At 40.0% G+C, this 26112-nt stretch overlaps 1 protein-coding gene across 28 annotated transcripts in view; it reads right to left on the reverse strand.

The window, feature by feature from the left end:
* The window catches only part of CEP112 (centrosomal protein 112), a 521685-nt gene that overhangs the window by 434068 nt on the left and 61505 nt on the right, over positions 1-26112 (reverse strand). For 25 of the 28 annotated variants that reach the window (XM_051825862.2, XM_070060425.1, XM_070060419.1 and 22 more), the window contains 2 exons: positions 7142-7189; positions 6029-6106 (listed from right to left, as the gene is read on the reverse strand). The exons of the other annotated variants lie outside the window; for them this stretch is intronic. In XM_051825862.2, coding sequence (XP_051681822.2) covers positions 6029-6106; positions 7142-7189 — 126 coding nt within the window. The remainder of the gene's footprint in view (positions 1-6028; positions 6107-7141; positions 7190-26112) is intronic. 28 annotated transcript variants of the gene reach the window in all.

The raw sequence follows: 26112 nt of genomic DNA on the forward strand, positions 1-26112 counted from the left end.
ACACCTATCCCACACATGACAATACCTTCTCAACAGCTAAGGAAACCAGGTGAGAGGTTACAGCACCTGCATGTAGCACAGAAACAAGACTTTAACGAGGCTAGGAAAGAGAGATTACATCATACAAGCCACTTGAACCCTAGCCCTGGGCAGGACAGCATGGAGACACTCTCTGCTTGGGGAAAGGTGAGGAAAGTAAGCAGCAGACTTTGCCTCAGATCCTAATACCAGCATCCCCAGTTCCATAGCCCCAAGTTCCAGGCATGCCCAGTGGTCTTGGTCCCCTGGCCCAGCCCACTGCCACACTGTCCTCAGAGGCCCCAGGACCCAGGCTGGTCCCAGTGTTGTGCTTTGTAAGCTTCAGACACATATCATGGCAGCCCCCACACACCTTGGTTCCAATCCAGTCTATCTATAGCCCCAAACTCCAGGCCAGCAACATGGACCAAACTTTTAGACTCATCCCAGCACTAGGCCAGATCCTGCAGCCCTGGGTACCCACGTGCCCAGCAGACTCAGTGTCTAGACCCACTTCATTGCCATGCCTGGCCCAGTCACCCCCAGGCTATGAACTGTCTCCAGCACCAGGATTGTACCAATATCTCCAGACATCGGGCCCACTCAAGCACCACACAATCAGCACCCCTTAGACTCAGCCTCCAGGCTAGCCCCTACAGATAATATGTTCTAGGCCCACTCAGGACTCAGAGCCAGGTCAAACCACATAGGCATAAGTGGCTCCATAATGCAGGACAGCCCTTGTGGCCCCACACTGCAGCAGACCCAGGGCCCAGACCTCACCAGTGAACCAAGACCCATGCCCGTCCCTGTGTAGCCTGGTCCCCAGATTGGTCCCCAATGACCAAGGCCCCAGGCTCATTCCAGTATCTGCCTGGGCCCCACAGAGTCAGGCTCAAACCCTACCCACGTACCAGGTGACCCTCTGTGGACCCAGGCTTCATGCTGGCACCATGGACCCAAGCTTGAATGGCCCATTCTCAAGCAACAAGTCCACTTCGATGGCCCCAGGTTCCAGAACCAAATTTATAGAAAAAGGTGTCAGGCTCAGCCATCTGCTGACCCAAGCACCAGAGCAGCCTGTCCAAGGACTGCAGCAGCAATCCTGCCAAAGGACCACGACAGTCAACCTGCTCAGAATTTCTGGATGCACTGTGTGGTGAACGTCTTTCTCAGATGAAGCCAGTCCGCAAAGGCTGTAAGAAGTTTCTAAATCTTCAAATGCACAGATATCAATGGAAGACAATAAGAAACATTTAAAAAAAATTTTATCCCAGAAAAAGAACACAATATTTCCTAGTAGCTGACTGCCAAAAAATAGACATATATGAATTGCCTGACAAAGAATCCCAAGTAATTATTTTAAGGAAGCTCAGTGAATTTCAAGAAAATAAGGAAACAATTCAATGAAATCTAGAAAACAACACCCCATATGAGTGCCAGTTCAAGTCCTGGCTGTTCCATTTCTGACTCAGCCCCCTGCTAATGGCCTGGGAAAAGCACTGGAAGATGGACCAAGTGATTCGACCTCTGAACCCAGGTGGGAGATGGTGATGAAGCTCCAGGCTCCTGACTTTGGTCAGGCCCAGCCTTGGTTGTTGCAGCCATGTAGGGAGTGAACCAGCAAATGGGCCTGTGTGTGTGTGTGTGTGTGTGTGTGTGTGTGTGTATCACTCTGCCTTTCAAATAAATAAAATAAATGTTTATAAAAAAATTGATGAAGCTTTAGGTAGATGAGAAAAAAGGAAAGAAGACTCAAATAAATAAAATCAGAAATGAAATAACAGACCTTGAAACTACTACCACAGAAATATAAAGAATAGTAACAGACTTGTGTGAATAATTATACAGCAACATAATTGGATAGCCTAGAGGAAGTCAAAAAATTACTAAATGCCTGTAACCTATCAAGACTGAATCGAGAGAAAATCTGAACAAACCAACAACTAGGAGATTGAATCATTAAAAACCAAAACAATAAAAAAAAAAAAAAACCTTCTCAACAAAAGTTCAGGATCTGATAACATCTCTGCTGAATGCTAGCAGATATTCCAAGAAGAATTAATGAAAATCCAGCCTAAGTTTCCACAAAATCAAAGAAGGAATATTTCCAAATTTATTTTATGAAGCCAGAATTACCTTGACACCAAAACCAGAGAAGCGTACTACATGAAAAAAAATGCATACTATTGCATATCTAAAAATATGATAAATGTCATTAAAAGAAGGATAGGTAAAAACTATATAATCATCTCAAAAGATGAAAAAAAAGTATTTTTAAAAGTTCAACATCATACTCAATGGTGAAAAGTTGAATGATCTCTAAAATCAGGAAGAAGTATATCCACTCACGGGGCTGGCGCTGTGGCACAGAGGGTTAATGCCCTGGCCTGAAGTGCTGGCATCCCATTTGGGCACCAGTTCTAGTCCTGGCTGCTCCACTTCTGATCTAGCTCTCTGCTATGGCCTGGGAAAGCAGTAGAAGATGGCCCAGGTCCGTGGGCCCCTGCATCCACACTGGAGACCTGGAAGAAGCTCCTGGCTCCTGCCTTCAGACTGGCACAGCTCTGGCCGTTGCGGCCAATTGGAGAATGAACCAGCGGACGGACGATCTCTCTCTCTCTCTCTCTCTCTCTCTCTACCTCTCCTCCCTCTGTATGACTCTTTTAAATAAATAAATCTTTATTAAAAAAATATCTACTCTTATCACTTCTCTTCAACATTACTGGCAATCTTAGCCTAAACAACTAGGCAAGAGAAAGAAAAAGGATTCAAATTGGAAAAGAAGTTAAATTGTCCCTACTTGCAGGTGGCATGATCTTATTTACAAAATCCATAAAGCTCCTTCAAAACTCTATTAGAACAAAAAATTTAGAAAAGTTGCTGGATACAAAATCAACAAGATAGAAAAATCATCAGCTTTCCTATATACCAACAATGAAAATCAAAACAGAAATCAAGACAACAATCCCATTTACAATATCTATAAAAAAGAATAAAATATTCAGTAGTACATTTCTCAAAGGAGATTAAAAAAACTTGAAAACTATAAAACATTCATGAAATAAAATGGAGAAAATACAAATAAATGGAAAGATATCTTATATGCATGGATTGAAAGAATTAATATTGCTACAATGTCCATGCTTGGGCCCACATTGTAGTGTGGCAGGTTAGCCGCTGCCTGCAATGCTGGCATCCCATACTGAAGCACCTATTCAAAACCCACTGCCAATCTAGCTCCCTGCCAATACCACTCAGAAAAGGCACAGAAAGATGACCCAAAGATGGCCCAAGTACTTGGGCCCCTGCCATCCATGTGGGATGCCCAGTTGCAGTTCCAGTATCCTGGCTGTGACCTGGCATGATCTTGGCCACTGTGGCCATTTGGGGAATAAACCCGCAGGTGGAAGATGGATCTCTCTCTCTCTCTCTCTCTCTCTCCTTTTCTCCCTCCCCCTGACTTTCAAAGAAATAAATAAATCTCTTAAAAAAAAAAAAAAGTCTGGGCCGGCACCGTGGCTCACTAGGCTAATCCTCCGCCTTGCGGTGCCAGCACACCAGGTTCTAGTCCTGGTAGGGGCGCCGGATTCTGTCCCAGTTGCCCCTCTTCCAGGCCAGCTCTCTGCTGTGGCCAGGGAGTGCAGTGGAGGATGGCCCAAGTGCTTGGGCCCTGCACCCCATGGGAGACCAGGATAAGTACCTGGCTCCTGCCATCAGAAAAAAAAAAAAAAAAAAAAGTCTATGCTACCCAAAGCAATGGGCAGGTTCAATGCAACCCTTACCAAAATTCCAAAGAAAATTTTTATAGAAATACAGGAAAAAAAAATTTAAAATTCATATGGAACCACAAAAGACCCTGAATAGCTAAATCAGTCTTGACCAAGAAGAGCAAAACTGGAGATAGCACACACACTATTTGACTTTAAAATATATTACAAAGTTACAATAATTAAAACAGAATCACAGTAGCATAAAAACAGGTCCATGCACCAACAGAATAGAACAAACAGCTCAGAAATAAATGTACACATTTATGGTCAATTGATTTCTGGCAGAGGTACCAATAACACACAATGAAGAAAGGACAATCTTTTTAATAAATGGTGCTAGGGAAACTGAATATTCATAGGAAAAGAATGAAATTAGACCATTATTTTGTACCATACACAAAAATCAACTGAAGTGTATGAGCTAAAACTGCCGGAAAAGAACATAGGGAAAATCACTATGACATTGATCTGGGCCAGAATTCATAGATTTAACCACAAATTGCATACAACAAAAGCCAAATACACAAATGGGCTTACGTCAAACTAAAAAGCTTCTGCATAGCCAAGGAAACATTAACAGAAAGTAAATATCACATGGAACAGAAGAAAATATTCAGAAACCATGTATCTGACAAGGTATTGGTATCCACAGATATGGAACTTGAACAATTCGAAAGGAAGAAATCAAATAATCAGATTAACAAATAGGTAAAAGATCTAACTAAATATTCCTCAAAAGAAGACATACAAATGACTAACATGCACACAAAAATTGCCTAAAAATACTAATCATAAGAGAGACATAAATTAAAACTACAATGAGATATCACCTCACACCTGTCAGAATGGCTATCATAAAACGAAGATAAGGAACACTGGCAAGGGGCTGGTGCTGTGGTGTAGCTGGTTAAGCATCTGCCTGTGGCACCAGAATCCCACATGGGAGCCAGTTTGAGTCCCAGCTGCTCCACTTCCAATCCAGCTCCCTGCTAATGACCTTGGAAAACAGTATAAGATGGACCAAGTGCTTGGCCCCTGCACCCACGTGGGAGACTGGAAGAAGCTCCTGGCTCTGGTTTAGCATCGGCGCAGCTCTGGCCGTTTCGGGCATCTGGGGAGTGACAGTGGAGGAAGGACCTCTCTTTCCGTCTCCCTCTCTGTCTGTAACTATGCCTCTCAAGTAAATAAATATATCTTTAAAAAAATAAAACAGGTGTCTAAAAAAAAAAAAAAGAAACATTGGCAAGTACATAGAAGAAAGAGAACCCTTGTCCATCATTTATGGGAAGATAAACCAATACAGCCTTGAGGGAAAACTGGACTAAGGCTCCCAAATAGCTAAAAAGAGAATTACCATATGACCAACAACCCCACTTCTAGGTACATACTCAAAAGATCTGAAGTCAACATACTGAATAGATGTCTGCACTTCCATGGTCATTGGAGCCCAGTTTATGGAATCAACATGTTTGTCTATCAACAGATGCACTGACAAAGACAATGTGGTACCTACACACAACGGAATACTATTTTGTCTTAATAAAAGGAAAAGAAGTTCGCTATTTGGAACATGGATGGGGTGAAAGATGATCATCACAAGGCACAAAGCCTCAGAAGGGGGAATCAGTTCATTTGTTTCAGATCTATTGTATAATGTGTTGAATAAAGCTACTAATTTAATACTGTACATTTCAATATTGCTAAGAGTAAATCTCAAATGTTCTCAATCCTTCCCAAAAAAATGACCAAAGAAGATAGTATGTCATCTATCAGTTGTACCAGGGCTTAATTTAGCACATTAAGTTAATCAGGAGAAATACTACTGATAATAAACAGAAAGAATAGTGAGATCAGTTACATTACAAGTAAACTGAGATAAAAGGAGGGTTCAAGGATTCTGTGACTCCAAAGGTACTATTTCTAAAAACTTGCATTTCTCCTAAACTGCTGATGAATCGGGATTTGACAGGATAGAGCCCCTATGCACAGTCTGTCTAGTAGGAGGGAGCTGAGGCACACAAGATAGCAGCTGGATGAAAACATGGACAAACCATGCCTACCTTGAATAATAACTTCACATTTATACCAAAGACAACCTCTTCTAACCATGCATCACTATGCTACCTAGGACCTAAAAATTAACACATGAAATATGAAAGCTATCTTAACAATTAGGTACATCAGAAATATGCAAGCTGTCTTAACAATCAGGCACATTAGAAATATCCCAATCTCACCTCTTTCTCGTGCATTCGAGAGAGAAAAGGATCTTCATGAAGACTGCTGGATTTTCTCAGGCTGAATTTGGGGGTCATCTGGTGAATGAATAAGAGCTATTTAATACATTTTTAGGCCTAGTTTATCCTTAGTCCAAAAATGAACTTTTTTTAATGATTCATTTATTTACTTGAAAAGCAGAGTTACAGAAAAAAGGAGGGAGGGAAGAAAGGAGGGAGAGGGAGAGAGAGAGAGGAGAGAGAGGTCTTCCACCTGCTGGTTCACTACCCAAAATGACTGCCAATTGCCAGGACTGAGCCAGGCCTAAGCCAGGAGCCGGGAACTCCTTCCTGGTCTCCCACATGGTGCAGGGGCCAAGTACTTGAGCCATCTTCCCCTGCTTTCCCAGGAGCACCAGCGGGAGCTGGGCTGGAAGTGGAGCATCCAGGACAGAAACCGGTGCCCATATGGGAGCCAGATTGGAAGTGGAGCAGCTGGGACATGAACCAGAACCCATATGGGATGCTGGCATTACAGCAGCTCAACCTGCTGTGCCACCATGCTGCCCCCTCCCAAAAATGAACTTCTAAAATGCCTGAAACCCACAAAAACAATCCTCATATTGCAGGGTGGGTAGGGGCAGAGTGACTTATTCACTTCAAAGATGGCATTTTTAAAAATTATTATGCTTCACCGGCGCTGCGGCTCACTAGGCTAATCCTCCTCCTTGTGGCGCTGGTACACCGGGTTCTAGTCCCGGTCGGGGCACTGGATTCTGTCCCAGTTGCCCCTCTTCCAGGCCAGCTCTCTGCTGTGGCCAGGGAGTGCAGTGGAGGATGGCCCAAGTGCTTGGGCCCTGCACCCCATGGGAGACCAGGAGAAGTACCTGGCTCCTGCCATCAGATCAGCGCGGTGCGCCGGCCACAGCGCGCTGGCTGTGGCGGCCATTGGAGGGTGAACCAACAGCAAAGGAAGACCTTTCTCTCTGTCTCTCTCTCTCACTGTCCACTCTGCCTGTCAAAAAAAAAATTATTATGCTTCATAACATGGACCTGAAGTATTTTCTGTAAATAATGATTATTTTATTGAAAGATACCTGCTACTAGAAAAAGTCCAATGGAATTCTCACCTACCAGAGAAACAGGGATAGGCGTCTGTCTCAGGTACCGAGGATTTTCTATCTGAAAATTTTAAGATAAAATTAAAACTTAAGAATTTTGGAGTTTCAATTATTATTTGATAAAACATAGAATTAAACTGCTATATGAAAACACTTTCTATTAGTCTTAATATTTAGTTTAATTTTTAAATGTGTAACATTTTAGTAGCCCTTCAATAAATGAAATATAAAATATAAAACACAAACTCCTTTGCATGGATAAACGCACCTTCCTGATCCTCTCACCCAGTCTTTCACTACTCTTCCCCTGACCTTTCATACTCCCAGGATCTCGAATGGATCATGCTGTCAGAACACGGTAGGTCACTGCTTCTCGGCCTTTTGGCCAAGATCAAGTGTAGGACGTGGTAAGTCCTCTTGGGCATCTCTGCTTCTGCACATTCCTTTGCCCACTGCAGACATGTGCCGACTATCAGTTTCCTCACACACCCCCGTATTCGGTACATGAGTAGTTCAACATTCCTCCATAGCAGCAACAAGCATACAAGATCACTTTGAGGCCCCCTCTCCATCTGTCTTTCCAGGTTCATCTATTCCCCCAAAATACTCTGCCTCCAAGGACACCAAACAACTTGTTTTACATGGAAAGCACCACACTGTCACCCATCCTGAGTCTTCACAAACTGTGAAATCATTCTCCCAACCTCTTACTCAAAACACACAGTCCAGGAATCATCTCCCCCAGGAAACTCAGCTCCTGCCACTCCAGCAGTATTCTGGATGCCTGTCTCCTTTTTCGATCCAGCACCCATCTGTTCCAAGGATGTGGATTCTGAAAACAGAGACCATGACTGCCTCGTTCACCATTCTATCCCCGTATCTACTACAGCATCAAAACAAAACAATCACTACGAAGGAATTAAGGAACAGAAAAAGAAAAAAAAGGAACAAACTCCATCTTACCAGCTCCTAAACATCCTGTATCCACCCACCAGAGCCCTTACGTAATACTTTATTAGTATGTCTCCACACCCGTCCTTGAACTGCCTGGGTACAAGGATGATGTCTTCAATTTTGTATTCCTGGTAACTAACACAGTATCTAACACATAGCAGCCTTCCAATATTTATTGAACTAATACACATGATAAATTTGCCACATTCATTGGTGGCCCCACTATTTCATCCACACAAGATAATTTAAAATCATTACTAGGGAAGTCTAATTTCTTCAGACCATAAACTCACAATTTACTACATGTACATGGCTAACCCGCAACATACAAGAACATTATGACTTCAACCAAGGACTGTGGTTCCTTCCTGGAGGTTACCATCAGGATCAACTGATAAACCCTTTTAAATAATCACAGTGACTACGACCCAAGGACTGATGTTTCAAACCTCTTAAATAACTGAATATTAAAACTAACAAAAACATAATAAAATTTTAAAATGAAAACATGGGAAGTTTATAACATTAGTAGATTAAAATAGAAAACAATTTGATTCTCTCAAAAGATGAAAGGGTTATTCAGAAAATTCGACAACCATTTATGATTTTTTTTTTCCAAAACACCTTGCCAATAGAGCAAGAGTGTAGACTAGTAATTAAGATGCCCAGGCTCCATGGGACCAGTGCTGTAGCATAGTAGGCTAAGCATCTACCTGCAGTGCCAGCATCGCATAAATGGGCACAGGTTCCTGTCCTGGCTGCTCCTCCTCCAATCCAGCTCTCTGCTAATGGCCTTGGAAGATGGCCCAAATGCTTAGGCCCCCCTGTACCCACGTGGGAGACTGAAAAAAGCTCCTGGCTCCTAGCTTAGGATCAGCACAGCTCTGGTCATTGTGGCCATTTGGGGAGTGAACCAATTGATGGAAGACCTCTCTTATCGGTCTCTCCTTTTCTCTGTGTAAACCTGCCTCTCAAGTAAATCCTTAAAAAGATGCCTATGTCCCATGTCAGAGTACCTGGATTTCATTTCCAGTTCCAGCTCTTGACTCCAACTTCCCACCAATAAACACCTTGAGAGGCAGCAGTGATCACTCAAGTACTTGGGCTCCTACCGTACACATGAGAGACTGTATCTCTGGCTCCTGGCTTCACCCCTAACCACTATAAGCCTTTGGAAAGTGAATCAGTGCACAGGAGTATGCTTCTTTATCTTTCTCTCTCTCCTTTTCTTTGTCTGTGTCTCTCAAATAAATTTAGCAATTTTTTTTTTTTTTGACAGGCAGAGTGGACAGTGAGAGAGAGAGACAGACAGAAAGGTCTTCCTTTGCCGTTGGTTCACCCTCCAATGGCCACCGCGGTCGGCGCGCTGCGGCCAGCGTATTGCGCTGATCCAAAGCCAGGAGCCAGGTGCTTCTCCTGGTCTCCCATGGGGTGCAGGGCCCAAGCACTTGGGCCATCCTCCACTGCACTCCCTGGCCACAGCAGAGAGCTGGCCTGGAAGAGAGGCAACCGGGACAGAATCCGGCACCCTGACCGGGACTAGAACCCGGTGTACCAGCGCCACAAGGAGGAGGATTAGCCTAGTGAGCGCAGCGCGGGCCCAAATTTAGCATTTTTTAAATAAACAAATAAATACCTTGTCAAAGATAATCTATAGCAAGCTGCTGCTTGCAACCCCAGCATCCATACCAGCACCAGTTTGAGTACCAGCTGGTCACTTCTGATCCAGCTCCCTAGTAATGCACCTGAGAAAGCAGCAGAAGTTGCCCCAAGTGCCTGGGCCCCTGCCACCAACAAGCGAGATCCAGAAGAAGCTCCTGGCTCCTGGCTTTTACCTGGTTCAGCCCTGGCCATTGTGGCCTTTTGGGAAGTAAACCACCAGATGGAAGATATCTCTCTCTCTCTCTCTCTCTCTAACTCTTTTAAATAAATAAATAAATAAAAAGAAAAAGAAGAGGAAGGAGGTGGCCTAGGACACACAAATAAATTATTATTTGAACTAATAAGAGTTTACCAAACTTTCCAGGTGCAAAATCAATATATAAAATCAACTGTTGGTAGGTGTTCAGCATAATAACTAAGATGCCCACAGCCCATCCTGGAGTGCTGTTTCATGTTCTGCCTCCTCCGTTTCCAAACCAGCTTCCTGCTCACATGCACCCTGGGAGGCAGCAGATGATGCTTCATGCACATGGGTCCTGCCACTCATATGAGATATATGGATGGATTTGTGGACTCCTGGCTTTATCCTGGCAAAGCCCCAACTGTTGTAGTCATTTGAGGAGTGAACCACCTGATGAAAGAGCTCTGTTTTCTTCCTCTCCCTCTCTGCCTTTCTTTAAAAAAAAAAAATATCTTATTTATTTATTTGAGAGGTAGACTTACAGGCAGTGAGAGGGAGAGACAGAGAGAAAGGTCTTCCTCCCGTTGGTTCATTTCCCTAATGGCCACAATAGCTGGAGCTGCGCCCATCTGAAGCCAGGAGCCAGGTGCTTCTTCCCAGTCTCCCATGCGGATGCAGGGGCCAAACACTTGGGCCATCCTCCACTTTTGCCCAGGCCATAGCAGAGAGCTGGATTGGAATAGGAGCAGCTGGGACTCCAACTGGCAGCCATATAGCACACCAGCATCACAGGCAGAGGATTAACCTACTGCACCGACCCTTCTTTCTGCCTTTCAAATACAATGAAAATAAATATGAAAAGGTGAATGATCTTTTTAAAACATCAACTATTTTTGTAAGAGCAAACCCATTTAGCAGAGAAGACTTTACAAAATATCATTTATAATAATAGAACAAAATATAATTGCTAAAGAGTATATCTAAGAAAATACGCAAACACCTTCTATGGAACAATTAAGCTTTACTGAAAGATACTAAAGATACTAAAGATTGAAATAAATCATAAAACCACATTTTCTGATAGTCTCAATATTGTAAAAAAAAATGTCAATTCACCTTCAGTTGATTGGCTAAATGTTATTCAAACCAAAATCCCACAAGATTTTGGGAAAACTTAAGTTCTTTATAAAATAATATCAATAAGTAAAGGGGCAAGAAAAGCCAAGACACAACTGCAGGAAAAAAAAATCAAGATCAGGCAATTTACAAAGACATAATTAAACTACAAAAAGGAAAATAAACTAATGGAACCAGCTAGAAAACACCAAAAACAAAACAAACAAAAAAATTCCAATATATAGCTGTTCCTGAATTTATAATAGAATGACATCCTGATAAATCCAACATAAACTGAACACACATGAAGTTAAAAACTGCAAAAATGCTACCAAACATCATAGCTCAGAGACACAGGACACTGTGAGGAACCAGCTGTTTAGCTGCATGACTGCTAACTGCCTGCAGCTCACTGCTTCTGTCTGACAACACTAAGGTCTTAGTACATATCACCAGCTCAAGACAAACCAACGTTCAAAGTATAGTATCTAGTGAACACTTACCGCTTTCCTAGCATCTTAAAGCAAAAATAACAAATAGAACCATTCTACATCGGGGACAAATGGCCTGGGGAAAGCAGAAGATGGTCCAAATGCTTAGGACCCTGCCACCCATGTGGGAAGAAGCTTCTGGCGCAGGGGCCATCTAGGGAGTGAACCAGCGGATAGAAGGTCCCTGTCTCCTCTCTCTAACTCTGACTTTCAAATAAATAAATAATTTTTTTAAAAAATGAAAAAAGAAGTCATAAATTGAGACATGCTTACAGAAATAATTAATCCCCCAAATGTATGAAGAAAGCCTTTAGAAATATCAATAAAAAAAGACAAACAATACACTAGAAAACAAATTGAGAAAACACTTGAGCACATTTCATTGATGGTGAATTATGACTGACTAATAAATATGAAAATACACTCAGTCTTCTTAGAAATACAATAAAAATAAGGTAATTCCATCAGACATTTTATAATTAAGATTGATAACATTAAAATTTGACAATAAAAACATTCAAGATGTGAACCACCTCTCTGACAGGTTAATGAATTAGTGAATTTACTGTAGGGAAAACATTCATTAAATAAAGATATTTTATTTAAATACTCTACCAGAGAAACTGGCACATTCTTTAGCAAATAATGCAGTACTATGTAGACGGCTCTTTGAAAAACAAAAGAAACAAATGTCCAGCAGACAGCAGAATACACTCAATAAATATTTATTGTGTTAATGTAAATATATATACATATATAGTGTGTGTGAGTATATATATTATATATATACATATATAATATATATATATATATATAATTTCCTGTTTGGGAAGACAGAAAACCAGCATAGAAAGTAAGTTCTTCAAAGACACACATAAATCTGTGCACACATAAAACCCTAATTCATGAAGCAGAATCAAACAGGAATTTGGAAAGATGATGAAGCTCTGATTAAGTTTATAATTTAAAACCAAAAGCCAAGAAAATCATCTGTAGCATTTTTACACAGCTCTATATTTATAAGCAGGGTATAAAACATTACTTTAGTTAATTACAATGTAGCATTTCAGTTATGCAGAAGTAACTACTATTTTGTCCAGTACATCTTTAAAAGCCATTAAATAAAGAAGCTAAAGACCTACATAAAAAAAAATTTCCTTCTCAAGTTGACCCAAAAAAATAGAAAATATCTATTCTAATTTTTTTAAAGATTTATTTATTTATTTGAAAGACAGAGTTACAGACAGAGAAGGAGAGATAGATAGAGAGAGCTTTTAACCATTAGTTCACTCCCCAAATGGCTGCAATGACTGGAACTAGGCTAGGACAAAGCCAAGAGTTAGGAGCTTCTTCCAGGTCTTCCATGTGAGTGCTTTCCCTGGCACATTAGCAGGGAACTGGATGAGAACTGGAGTAGTTAGGACTGGAACTAGCACCCATATGGGATGTCAGTGTTGCAGGCTACAGCTTACCAGGCTGCACCTCCATGCCAACCCCATATTCTAATTTTTAAAAGCAACACTGAACACTGTAAAAAAGTAGCAATATTCTGCTGTTATTATTCATTTATAATACATTGACTTTGTCTCACAACCACTTTTAAAACATTTTGGGAATTATTCATAGTAAAGCACGTTCTTGAGTTTAGCTGGGGAAAATAAGCAATCTATTTTCTGATTTTGTAACAACAGCCAGATGTGCTTTGAAGTTCAATGTTCCCACTTTGTAATGCACAAGCAACAGACTTGAAGCAATCTGTACACAGTCTTAACATTTATTTGTTTCATGCTCTTTCAGAAAACTTCTGGTTCTCTCATAATACCTCAAGAAAGAATACCACAACAAAGAATTTCCAAACTGCAATATAAAAAGGATTTATGTGAAATACTGAAGTCAAGAAAATGTTATATAGAATACAAAACCAAAAATAATTAAGTTCCAATAGCATGATTACATCACATGTCTGCACATTTCTTAAGAAACAACTAGACTAACAACACTAAAAACCAAATAAGACATGAACACAGGTATCTGAATATTCTCTAATAAAAACTGGCTCCTGACATTTTATTGTGTTTAGGTTTTTGGCAGGTTCATTTATTTCATTACAAAGGATTTTCTGACAGATTTTTCCCCCAAATTATTGAGGATTAAATCAAACTGACATAAAGAAATACCCTCCTAATAGGCTAATTTTTGAGTGTTTATGCAAAATTTTGGCCCTATCCCCAGTGCTTTGATTCAGTAGGTATAGGATGGGTCCCAAGCACTCCATTTATTTTTAATTTTTTAAAAATTTTTTAAAATTTTCATCTTACTTGAAAGGCAGAGACAATAACACACAGATAAACAGAGACAGAGAAAGATCTTCCATCCACTGGTTCACTCCCCAAAAGCCCAGAAGAGCCAGGGCTGGTCCAGGCCAAAGCTAAGAGCCTGTAACTCAACCTGGGTCTCCCAAGTGGACAGTAAGGACCCAGGTACTTGAGCCATCATCTGCTGCCTGCCAGTGTGTACATTAGCAGGAAACCTGACAGGAAGCAGAGCCAGGACTTGGAACAGGCACTCACATATGGGATGCAGGCCTCCTAAGCAGTGCCTTCACTGCCACTTCAAATGGCCATGCCTACACAGACTATTGTTGATAAATGAGATGATTTCTATCCTTTTTAAAAATTAAAAAGCACTTTACCTGATACATTAACTGTCTTCAAGGAAAGAATAGTTTCAAGAAATACATGACCAGCAACACAACTAAAATAAACATTTTAAAATCAGAGTATCAGTAAGAAGAACTGCCAAAACACTTTCCACAGCATAAAATAAATTCAGTCTTCAATGCCAAGTTATTATGGCTCAAAATTATAGTGTGATTTTTTTTTTTGAAAGGCAAAGAGATCTGCCACCCACTGGTTTTCCCCTAAATGCACACAACAGCCAGGAGTGTGCCAGGACCAAAGCTGGAAGCCAATCTATGTCTCCCTCACAGGTGGCCAGAATCCAGTTCTTGAGCCATCACCTGCTATCTCCCAGAGTCTCACTGGAAGGAAGCCAGAATCAAGAGCCGGAGCCACGAATGGAGCCCATGTCCTACTGTGAGGAACAAAGGCATCTCAGTCACTAATTTCCCACTCCCAAAATCACGTTTTTAAGTCAATTTTCAGAACTTCAAATATGTACTTCCACAGAAATACAAGAGAAATTCCATTCATTAGTTTACCAAAAAAATTTAACAAATATTTAATGAGCATAAATAAAATACAGATATAAAAACAATCCACTGGCCCAAGGAAAAGCAAATGAACCAAAGGAACAGAACAGAAGCAGATGTGCTGTCACCTGATTTATATGGAAAATAACATTGTAGTGCAAAAGGAAAAGGGTGGCCTTTTCAAAGTCCATGGCAGTGGCACCTGCATACACATAAAGGATGAAAATAAATCCTAAGTCCCTGTCTTACAACGCATACCAAAACCACCTTCGGATGGCCTGAAGATCTAAGTCAGAAAAGTAAACAAAGCTTCTAGGAGAAAACTTGGGAGAGTATCTTCACAACCTTAGGACAGCCAAGACTTCTCAGATAAAACTGTAATAACATAGAGAAAAAGTGATAAAAAATGGACTGCATTAAAGTGTAAAATTCCTGTTCATTAAAGACATCAATAGAGAATGAAAAAAAGGCAACAAAGGGGAAGATAATATACACAATATCATATTTCAAAAGGGCTGTTATTCAGAAAGGTTAAACAGCTCTTAGGTATCAATACGAAAAATGCAAACAACTCAACGGAAAAACTGACAAAGCTGTAAGTAGACATTTTATCCAGAGACGCTATCCAAAGTGGCAATAAACATAGTACAAGTCACCTAACTTTACTACTCACCAGGAAAACGCATATTAAAATCATACTCTCTCACAGCTAAAAAATTTTAATTACAATAATTATCTGACAAGTACCAGAGAGGAAGAATGGCAATGTGAACCAGCACATATGCAGATGAGGCTGTTCACTGGCACGACCACTTTAGGAAACTATTGGGCAGCACCCACTCTATCAGTTGTTGTACCCCAAACTTCATGGAGTCAAACGACAACCATTTTATTTAGCTCCTCATTCTGGGAGTCAGCTCATCTACTGGGACAGCTCAGCTAAACTGGACCCACTGCTGGGTTTGCTAAAGCAGCGTGACAGAGGCTCCCGGTGAAAGATCACAGACTAAGAGGCCACACTGAGCAGTCAGCCAGAATCCCTTCACTCCTTACAGCAAGAACAGCAGGGCAAGAAAGATCGGACTCGGATGTAAGATAAGGGAAGGATGAGCAATTTTTTTTAAAAAGTTATTACTGCTTTCCCCTTGAAATCTGTAATGTTCCTTACATACCAATTCATTTATATACCAGTAAAATGTGCCCATAATTGTTCGGCCTCCATATCTATTGTTATGATCTCTCTTCAACTAGATCACCCTGAGAGCAACATAAAGTTTTCCATTTTAGTGTTCTTTCCACAGATCCACCTTCTACTTCACCTGGGGATAATTTTAATTGTTTCTTTTTGGTTTTGACTCAGTTTATTTTTTGTTGATTTTATTTACTTGAGAGGTAGAGTTATAGACAGAGAGAGTGAGAGACAGAGAGAAAGTTCGTCTATCCACTGGTTAGCCTCCAAAATGGCCAGAACAGCCAGAGCTGAGCAGATCCGAAGCCAGGAGTCTGGAGCTTCTCCCAGGTCTCCCACGCAGGTGCAGAGGCCCAAGCACTTTGGACCATCTTCTGCTGCCTTTCCAGGCCACAGAAGAAAGCTGGATCAGAAGAGGAGCAGCTGGAAACCAAACCAGCGCCCAAATGGAATGCCGTTGTCGCAGGCAGAGGCTCAGCCTACTATGCCACAGCGTCAGCCTCCAGTTTATTTTTTTTCACTAAGTTAAATGAAGGATCATTGGTCTTCAGCATCACTTTGCTCATATCACAGAATTTTTAATCAAAGTTCACTATTATTCATTAAAGTTGGCATTCAGGTTTGTTTGTTTTTTTTTTTTTTTTTTTTTTTTTTTTTTTTTTTTTTTTTTTTTAAGATTTATCTATTTGAGAAGCAGAATGACAGGAGGAAAAAGAGAAAGACAAACAGAGAGAGATCTTCCACTCACTGTTCAGTCTCCAAATGCCCACAGCAACCAGGGCTGGGCCTGGCCAAAGTCAGGAACCAGAAACTCCTTCTGGGTCACCCATGTGGGTGGCAGAACTCAAGTACTTGAGTCGTCAACTGCAGCTTCACAGGCTTGTTAGCAGAGACCTGGATCAGAGGCAAGCTCGCTGGGACTCACCTGGCACTCCAATATGGGATGAGGGCATCGCAAGCAGTAGCTTAATCTACTATACAATGCCCACCCTGCATTCAGTTTTAATTACTGCTTTTACACAAAGCTACTCATTCAGAAGTATTTTTCTTTTTTCTTTTCAATGGTCAGGTGAAAACATTTAGAGGGAAGAATCCTTTTGATATTAATTTGATATTAATTTCTGTTTTTATTAAAATGAAGTCACTTAATGAGAATTTCTTCATATCCTTAGATAATTTTTATAAATATTCCACAACTATGTGAAGACAATAAGCTTGCCCTTCCTTTCACTTCGCCTCTATTCTTTAGCTACACTTTTTTTAGTTTTAGAAACTGGTATACCATTTTTAAAATAAAACCTCAACCACAATAATTACTCCCATATCCAAAAAAATCTGTAATCTTCCCAAAAGAATAACTCAAGGGGCCAGCACTGTAGCATAGATGGTTAAGCCTCTGCCCATGGCGCCAGCATCCCATATGGGCACCAGTTGGAGTCCTGGCTGCTCCACTTTCAATCCAGCTCCCTGCTAATGGCCTGAGAGAGCAGCGGAGGATGTTCCAAGTCCTTAGGTCCCTGCACCCACGTGGGAGACTCAGAAGAAGCTCCTGGCTCCTGGCTCTGGATTGGTCCAGCTCCAGCCACTGTGGCCATTTTGGGGGTGAAGCAGCAGATAGAACTCTCCTTTGTCTCTCCTTCTTTCTATAACTCTGCCTCTCAGAAATATAAATCTCAAAAAAAAAAAAAAAAAGAATAACTCAAGGTGAATAATGATTTAGAAAAATACTTTATACAGAAATGGAACTGCTAGTTGCTCTGAGAGGCTTCAGCTCTTTCACTCATCTTAAGCTACAGTTAAATATACTTGCAAGTCAGAAGAACAAATGATTTATTTCCTTTTCCTTAAAATCATCAATAAAACACAAGAGAGTAACACATTGCCTCATGGCTGACTCCGAATGTGAAACATCAGAATATAGTCACTTTTTAAATAAAAATTCACTCTACAGCTCTGTGAGCTTTAACAAATGCATATGGTGTCATCAGACAAATACAATCCAAACGGTTCCATCAAACATAAAAAAGTTCCCTGTTGCTACTTAGACCCTTGGAGTCAAATGCTGCCTCAACCTTTAACACATACAAACTCTGTACTCTTCATCCTTGCAGCTTCTCTATCTCTACAACATCACATAAACGCAATCAAACCACACACACGGTCTTTTCTGTCTAGCCTGTTTCATCTGAAATTCATTCACTTGCGTATGTAATGTGAAAGTTGAGTTCTTTTATCATTGCAAAGTATCCCATTGTATAGATTACAGAGGATACTTCAAAAAACTTTAATTCCATGGAATTAAAAGCTTATTTTGAGGGGCTGGTGCTGTTGCACAGAAGGTTAAGCCACAGCATGCGCTGCCAGCATCCCACATGGGCACCGGTTCAAGCCCTGGCTGCTCCACTTCTGATTCAGCTCCCTGCTAATACACCTGGGAAAGCAGCAGAGGGTGGCCCAGATCCTTGGTGCCCTGAACTCATGTGGGAGACCCAGAAGAAGCTCCTGGCTCCTGGCTTTGGCCATTTGAGGAGTGAACCAACAGATGGAAGAGATTGCTGTCTCTCCTCCTGTCTCTGTGTTAACTTTGACTTTGTGTAACTCTGACTTTCAAATAAATAAGTACAATTTTTAAAAAGTTGATTTTGGGGGGACTGGCATTGTGGTGCAGCAGGTTAAAGCCCTGGCCTGAGGCACTGGCATACCATATGGGCACTGGTTCTAGTCCCGGCTTTTCCACTTCCAATTGAGCTCTCTGCTGTGGCCTGGGATAGTGGTGGAAGATGGCCAAAGTCCTTGGGCCCCTGCATCCACGCTGGGGACCCAGAGGAAGCTCCTGGCTCCCAGCTTCAGATCAGCACTGCTCTGGCTGCTGCGGCCATCTCTGGAGTGAACCAGCGGATGGAGGACCTCTCTCTCTGTCTCTCCTCTCTCTGTGTAACTCTGATTTTCAAATAAATAATCTTAAAAAAAAGAAAAAAAGTTTATTTTGGTGCGAAAAATTTTTTGAATCCATGCAAACTTTTTCCATAATATGCATTCTTCATAAATTTTTGAAAATTCCCCATACAATTTATTTACCCATTCTATAGTTGAGGCATTTGAGACTACAGAGAGTTTTGATCAATTAAAAAGAGATGTATGATTATAAATACGTACAGGTTTTTGCATGAACACAGACTTTCATGTTAACTTAGTTTAATGACATCTCTGGGTTATACAGTAAATATACATTTTTACTTTTTTTAATGCCACAAGTTTTCAAAACTAGCATTTTGCATACCCATCAGCAAGAGAAAAGAGTTCCAGTTGCTCCCCATCACCATAAGCATTTGGAATTGTCGGGTTTTCTTGTCCGTTTCTTTCAACCATTCAAATACATGTGTGGTAGTATCTCATTACAGCTTTTTATTATCTTCCTTTGTTGAAATGTTCAGTTTTTACTGATTTGAAAGCCAGAGACAAAGAGAAATAGATCTCACATCTGTCGATTCACTCCCCAAATGCCAGAGCAGTCAGAGCTGGAACACAATCCAGGGTCTCCCATGTGGTGGCAGGCATCAGGCACTCGAGCCTCATCTGCTGTCTCCCAGGGTGTGTATTAGCGGGATGCTGAAATTAGGATTAAAGCCAGGGCTGAAACCAAGGCACTCTGACACAGGATGCAGGCATCCGTGGCATCTTAACTGCTACACCAAACCCTCATCCCTTATTGAGTTGGAGAATTCTTTATACATTCTGGATAAAAGTCTCTGTCAGATACGTTATCTGTGAATACTTCTAGTCTCTATATTTTGAATCAACATAAAACAGGACTCACAACATAACCTGAGAAGTGTTGCCTCTTTTCCTGTCTTCTGGAAGAGATTGTGTGGAATTGGTATTGTTTCTCAAGTAATTATGTGAATATATTTGTCAGTGAAAACATTTGTACCTGGCGTTTTCTTTATCAGAAAGTTTTTAACTTTAAATTCAAGTCATAGGATTGTTCAGGTTCCCTAATTCTTCTTGACTGAGTTTTGTTAGTGTGTGTCATTCAGGAACTTTTTCTCTTTCATCTATATTGTCAATTTATGCTTTAGACTTGTTTGCAGTGACCATATTATAATCTGAACATCTACAGGATCTGTATGGCTATCTCCTCTTTCATTCTTGCTATTAGCAAAGTCATTCTTTTTAAATTCTTGGTCAATCTTGCTAAATACCCATCATTTAAAGATCCCGTTTTTAGTTTCATTGATTTTCTCTATTGCTTTTTGTATTTAATTTCACTGAGTTTTAACTTTTTATATTTCTTTTGCTTGCTTTGGGGTTAATTTGCCCTTCTTCTGCAAGTTTCTTAAGATGGGAACGTAGATTAACAACCAAAGACTTTTCTTCTCTCTTGCTTTCAAGATTTTCTCTTTATTTTTCTCTTAGCATTTTAATACGATACATCTATATGCAAATATCTTGTGCTTGTCTTACCCTGGAGTTTATTGAGCTTCCTCGATGTGTAAATTGATGTTTTTCATCAAATTAGAACAGAGATAGCCATCATTTTTCAAATATATATTTTCTGATTTTTCTCTCTCCTCTTGTTCTGGTAATCCATTAAACATATTTTAACATGTCTGATAGTGTCCTGTATTTCTCTGAGGAAATGTACATTTTTCTTTGCTCTTTATTCCCTATTCTTCAGCTTGCATAAACTCTATCAATCTTTCAGTTCACTGATTTATTTCTTCTGTCAGTTCAAATCCATTATTGAGCCCCTATTCTGAATTTTTTACTTCAGTTATTACACTGTTTAATTCCAGAATGTCCACTTGGTTCCTTTTTATAACTCCTATCTCTTTACTGATATTCTCCATGAGACATGGTCATCATAGCTTCCATTACTTCTTTAACCATGGTTTCCTTTAGTTCTTTGAACATATTTATAATGGCTGCTTTGAAGTCTTTGTTAAATCTGGCCTCTGTGTCCTCTCACAAGCAGTTTCTGTTGCCTGATTTTTTCCTGTGTATGGGCCACGTTTTCCTGTTTCTTTGCACATCTTGTAACTTTAAAGATGAAAAAAAAAAAAAACCTGGAATTTTAGATAATACATTATAGCGACTGTGGTTACTGACTTCCCTCCAGGAATAATTTTCATTCTTGTTTACTGTTGTGTTGTTGGCTTAGGTAGGTTATTTCTGTGACGTGCATTTCCCCCACAGTGTGAAGGCTTTGGTGTCACTCCTCAGTGGATGCGACCTCAGGTATGCATTATTGTCATCCTGGGATGCCAGTGATTTTACAAAGACTCTCTCATTGACTGCTTCTTCCTCTTATCTTTTTGTTAAACCATATGTCTAATTTGGCTTAATATCCAATCTCCACTGTTTCCCACAGCATCTTCAGGTTTGAGTTCCCATACTCTGCTTTCAATACAGTTTCTCTGGGGAGAGCTTCTGGACTGCCCCTCCCCAGGGTCAGAAGCTCTGAACCGATACCTGGAGCCTGTGCACAGGCAGTCTCTGTCCTAGGATCCAGCTGGGGAGAGCATAATCAGGCTGTGGTACTCTCAACCTGCTGCATCTGGGTTACAGCCCTGCCCTGACCGGGGGCAGAGGGGAGAAAAGAAAGCCCCTACCGCTACTAAGCTGTATTCACCAGAAATTTATAGTCTCTTCCACTTAGACATCAAAGAGATAAGAAATGCTGGCAGCATGCCCCTCCAAATGAGATTTTTTTTTTCTCTCTCTTGATTAGAAGCCGAGGGAAAAGACAGCCATTTTCTTGGCCACATCCATTGAGAATGAAATTTCCACGAGGCTGAGCTGGAGGGACAGGGAATAAATGAACACAAGTCACAGTGCAAATGTCACAGACACTCAGTTTTAACAAAGTTGTCACTGATATTCTTGAATAAATAGGTCTCTATTTGCTTTATAGCCTTATACAATTTCCAGAAACTCTAAAGAGTGTCTGTTTGGGTGGGCATCTGGTCTAGCAGTTAAGATGCCATTAGGACATTCACAGCGCTGTTAGAGAGCCTGGATTCTACACCCAGCTCTGGCTGCTCACTCCACCGCTCTACTCACGCAGACTCTGGGAGGCAGCAGTGATAGCTCAAGTATGTGCGTCCCTGCCATGCAGCTGGGAGTCCTGGGTGAGTTTCTGGCTCCTGGATTCAAGCCTGGTCCATCCCCAGCTCTTGTGAATAATGAGCATGTGGAAAATGAACCAGAGAATGAGATCTCAGTTGTGGTGTATATGTCCCTCTCCTCCCCTCTCCTCCCCTCCCCTCCCCTCCCCTCCTTTTCTTTCTCTCTCTCCTCTCTCTCTCCTCCTGCCATCAAAATCAAAAATTTTTAAAGTATTTTTTAATTTTATTTAAGTTATACAAGTTTCATGTATTTTATATATACAGGTTTAGGAACACAATGACACTTTCCACCCTACCCTCCCTCCACCTACACTCCAACTTTTCTTCGTCCTCCCTCTCACATTCCCACTCTTAATTTTTACAAAGACCTACTTTCAGTTTACTTAATGATCATAAAGTTAACCCTACACTAAGTAAAAGAGTTCAACAAATAGTATGAATGGGAAAAAAACACTGTTCCTCAACAGAAGAGACAAGGGTTATACACAATCATCGAATCTCAAAATGTCCATTTCAGTCCCATACATTACATTGTAGGTACTCTATTAGTTACCTCAGATAAGGGAAAACATATGGTATCTGTCTTTTTGGGACTGGTTTATCTCACTAAGTATAATGGTTTCCAGTTGTGTCCATTTTGTTGCAAAATATAGGATTTCATTTCTTTTTTTACAGCTGAGTAGTATTCCATAGTGCATATATACCATAATTTCTTTATCCAGTCAACAGTTGATGGACATCTGGGTCAATTCCGTATCTTAGCTATTGTGAATCGTGCTGCAATGAACATGGGGTACAGATAACTCTTTCATACATTGATTTCTTTTGGTTTGGGTAAATTCCCAGAAGTGGGATGGCTGGATCATATGGTAGGTCTATACTCAGATTTCTGAGTTTTTACCAATTATGCTTGTTTTGTTAGGGAGCAGTGCTTTGGGGTTCTTCATACTGCCATTGTAGAAATAGAACTTCCCTCCCTTATTTTCTAATGTATTTCATGCTACAAATGTCCTTCTAAAACCAACTTTAGCCGAATCCCATAAATTTTGACATGTAGTACTGTCATTCAATTCTGTCAAAAATATAATCCAATTTCCCTAAGGTTTCTTTGGAGACAGTATTGTGGCACAGCAGGTTAAGTACTGCTTGGGAAGCCAGCATCCCATATTAAAGTGCCACTGCTCCACTTCCAATCTAGCTCCTTGATAATGTGCCTGGGAAAGCAACGAAGAGTGGTTTAAGTACATGGGCTCCTGTCATCCAATTGGGAGCCCCAGATGAAGTTCCAGGCTCCTGGCTTCAGCCTGGCCCAGCCCTAGTTATTGCAGCTATTTGGGGAGTGAACCAGCAGATGGATGATCTCTCTGTCTCTGTTTCTCTCTCTGTCTTTCAAATAAATAAGCAAAATCTTAAAAAAAAAATAGCTAACATCTACAACACTACAATCCAGGTTGTAGCTTACAAAGTCATACAGGAAACATACAAATATATGAAGAAAGCATCACAAAAGGTTAAAAAGATTAAGAAAAAAGATTAAGAAAATTTTTATTAGTTGTTAAACACATCTCTACTTGAATGAGGAATTCTTAGAAAAAAAATAACATCTCCTAGGAAAACAACATATTTTGGGGCAAACTTTTTTTTTATAAAAAAAAGCAAAATGTTCAGCTGTTTCCCAGCAAGATCTCTGCATGGAAAGACAACAGCAGGTTCAAGTCCTAGAACATCCAATGCATTAGAATGACAGTGTGACAGTAATGCTAGAATTATAAAAAAGTATCCTTAATTTACAGGACAAAAATTAACTCCAGCTATTAACTGATCATTCATAAGAAGAAAAAAAGTTATGTATTCTCAGATAAAATTAAAACCAAAGCAAAAAGAAAAAAAATCTAAGCCTTCTAATAAACTGACATTATTCTACTGTGATCAAGAGATACAGTTCAGAATGATTAATGCATAGATGTTATAAATATATAAAAATATAAGACTTTGATATATTTACACTATTAGTGCACTCTTTGAACAATAAAAATGTGAAACAAAACCTAAAGTAAGCCTACTTTCAAGGCACTATTTCAAAATATTTTAATGTTTTATTTTAATTTTATTATACCAATATGAGATTTAATCCTATGAACAGTTAAGTAATCGTGAAAAGTATTCCATGAGCTAGAAACATACATCAGAAGTTTCGAATGGCTAAAGGCAAAGGCAAGTTTAAAAGGATAGCTCCAAATTTTACTTTTCACTTTGATGTTGCCTCTGGCAGGAGCATTTGTCTTTCTAAGGGATTTCCTGTGCTCTTCTCCCACACTGGTAACAGGACTTCCTCCAATGGCAACTTCCCCCACACCTTCAAACATGAAAGCGTTTTCCTTTTGATTTATTATCCGCCTTTCATTCTACTTCTCTCTACTCTTATTTGCATACTCCCAAAATTAACCATAGATCCACATTACTTTCATTTCCTATGCATTGCCCAATCTCCTAATTGTGCCCATTCCACACACCAGATGTCCTCACTCTCATCTCTCCACTCAGCTCTCTTGCTCTGTATTCTCCAGACTAGGGCTGTTCTAGTCTCTGGATGCAGCTACCACCTCTAGCAATACGGACTCCAGAACAGACCTCCAGTCTTTGAATTTCATGAAGCTCTAGGTCTTGACCTCTCCAATTAACCTAACCATCTCATTACAGCCCACCAATCTAAAATAAAACTTTAAACCATTAAAATGGGATTCCCCATTTCATTTTCACTATGAAGTGAAAAAGCCAACATTTCCATTTCTCAGAAGCAAACCCTTAGGTGTCCTTCAGTTTAGCAGTCCAATCAGTCACTAAGCATCTTTTACTCCTGTCTCAATGGTCTTTCCTTTCCGTCTTTTTCATCTTTGCAATAACCACACTAACATAAACTATAAACACCTAAAAGGTAACTGGTCCCCTTTCTCCATTTATACTCACAACAATATAATGTCCACAAGTCCCAGTCAACTCTGCTAAAGTACTTCTTTCATTAGAGGTCAATATTAGCAGGAAAGTTTTTAGCGTTTTTTTTTTTTTTAATTAATGATTCCTAATATCAGCTAATAGTGAGAAATGGATAACGGATATAACAAAGGTTGGAACTGGTACAAACCTTCTGGAAGGCATTGTACTCAAGATATAATGTAACCTAAGAAAACAACCAAAAAAAAGAGATTCTTCTAATGAATTTTACTGCAGTATTACTCATCTATTTATACTTGCAACAAGCTGGGAGAAACTTAGATGTCCAAAAATAAAATATCTACATTATAAATTACCTGCATTGAAATATGCTTTATTCCTTTGATTATCTGTATTTTTCAATTTGCAAAATTTCATATGATAAAAATAATTTTAAGCTCTTTTTGATTTTCTAAAATCATTTAAATAGCAAATATGCAAAGTGGCATGTGGAAGGAAAAATTTTCCAAAGTTCAACATAACCTAGAATTTAAAAACTACACTTTGCAAGTTAGCATTCAATGTTCCAAAATGATCCATGCTAACAATACCATGCACTAATTCCATATATAAATCCCAAAGATCCAGACATGACATTTCACTGCTACCACTAAATCTTCCTTCATGTGCATTTCTTGAATTTCTACCTCCCCCACCTCTTCATCTAACCAAATATTTCCATGTCCCTCAGAACCCTGTACATGAAAACTGCTGTCCACAATTACTATTCATCCATGAAACCTCCCTATCTTTAATCCAAATGAACTTGCTTCTCTTTAAGTTCTCCCCTCCCTCTCCTCTATCTCAGTATTCTAATATCCATATAACTCATTTTGGTGTTTTATTAAATAACATCTCAAATTAGTATTTAGCTACTTTATGTGTATAGTTCATGAGCTAGAAATCTAGCTTTGTCATAACAGCAAATATTTTGGAATGTTATTTCTCTTTACTGTACTTAGGGCCAATGCAGTACTAAATGTCTACCATCTGGTATCCACTGAACAGAATTAAATCAGTTCAGAGACAATCCACACGAAGTATGATTCTTTTACATCAAT

This window comes from Oryctolagus cuniculus, chromosome 17, assembly GCF_964237555.1.
Source record: "Oryctolagus cuniculus chromosome 17, mOryCun1.1, whole genome shotgun sequence".
Lineage (NCBI taxonomy): Eukaryota > Metazoa > Chordata > Mammalia > Lagomorpha > Leporidae > Oryctolagus > Oryctolagus cuniculus.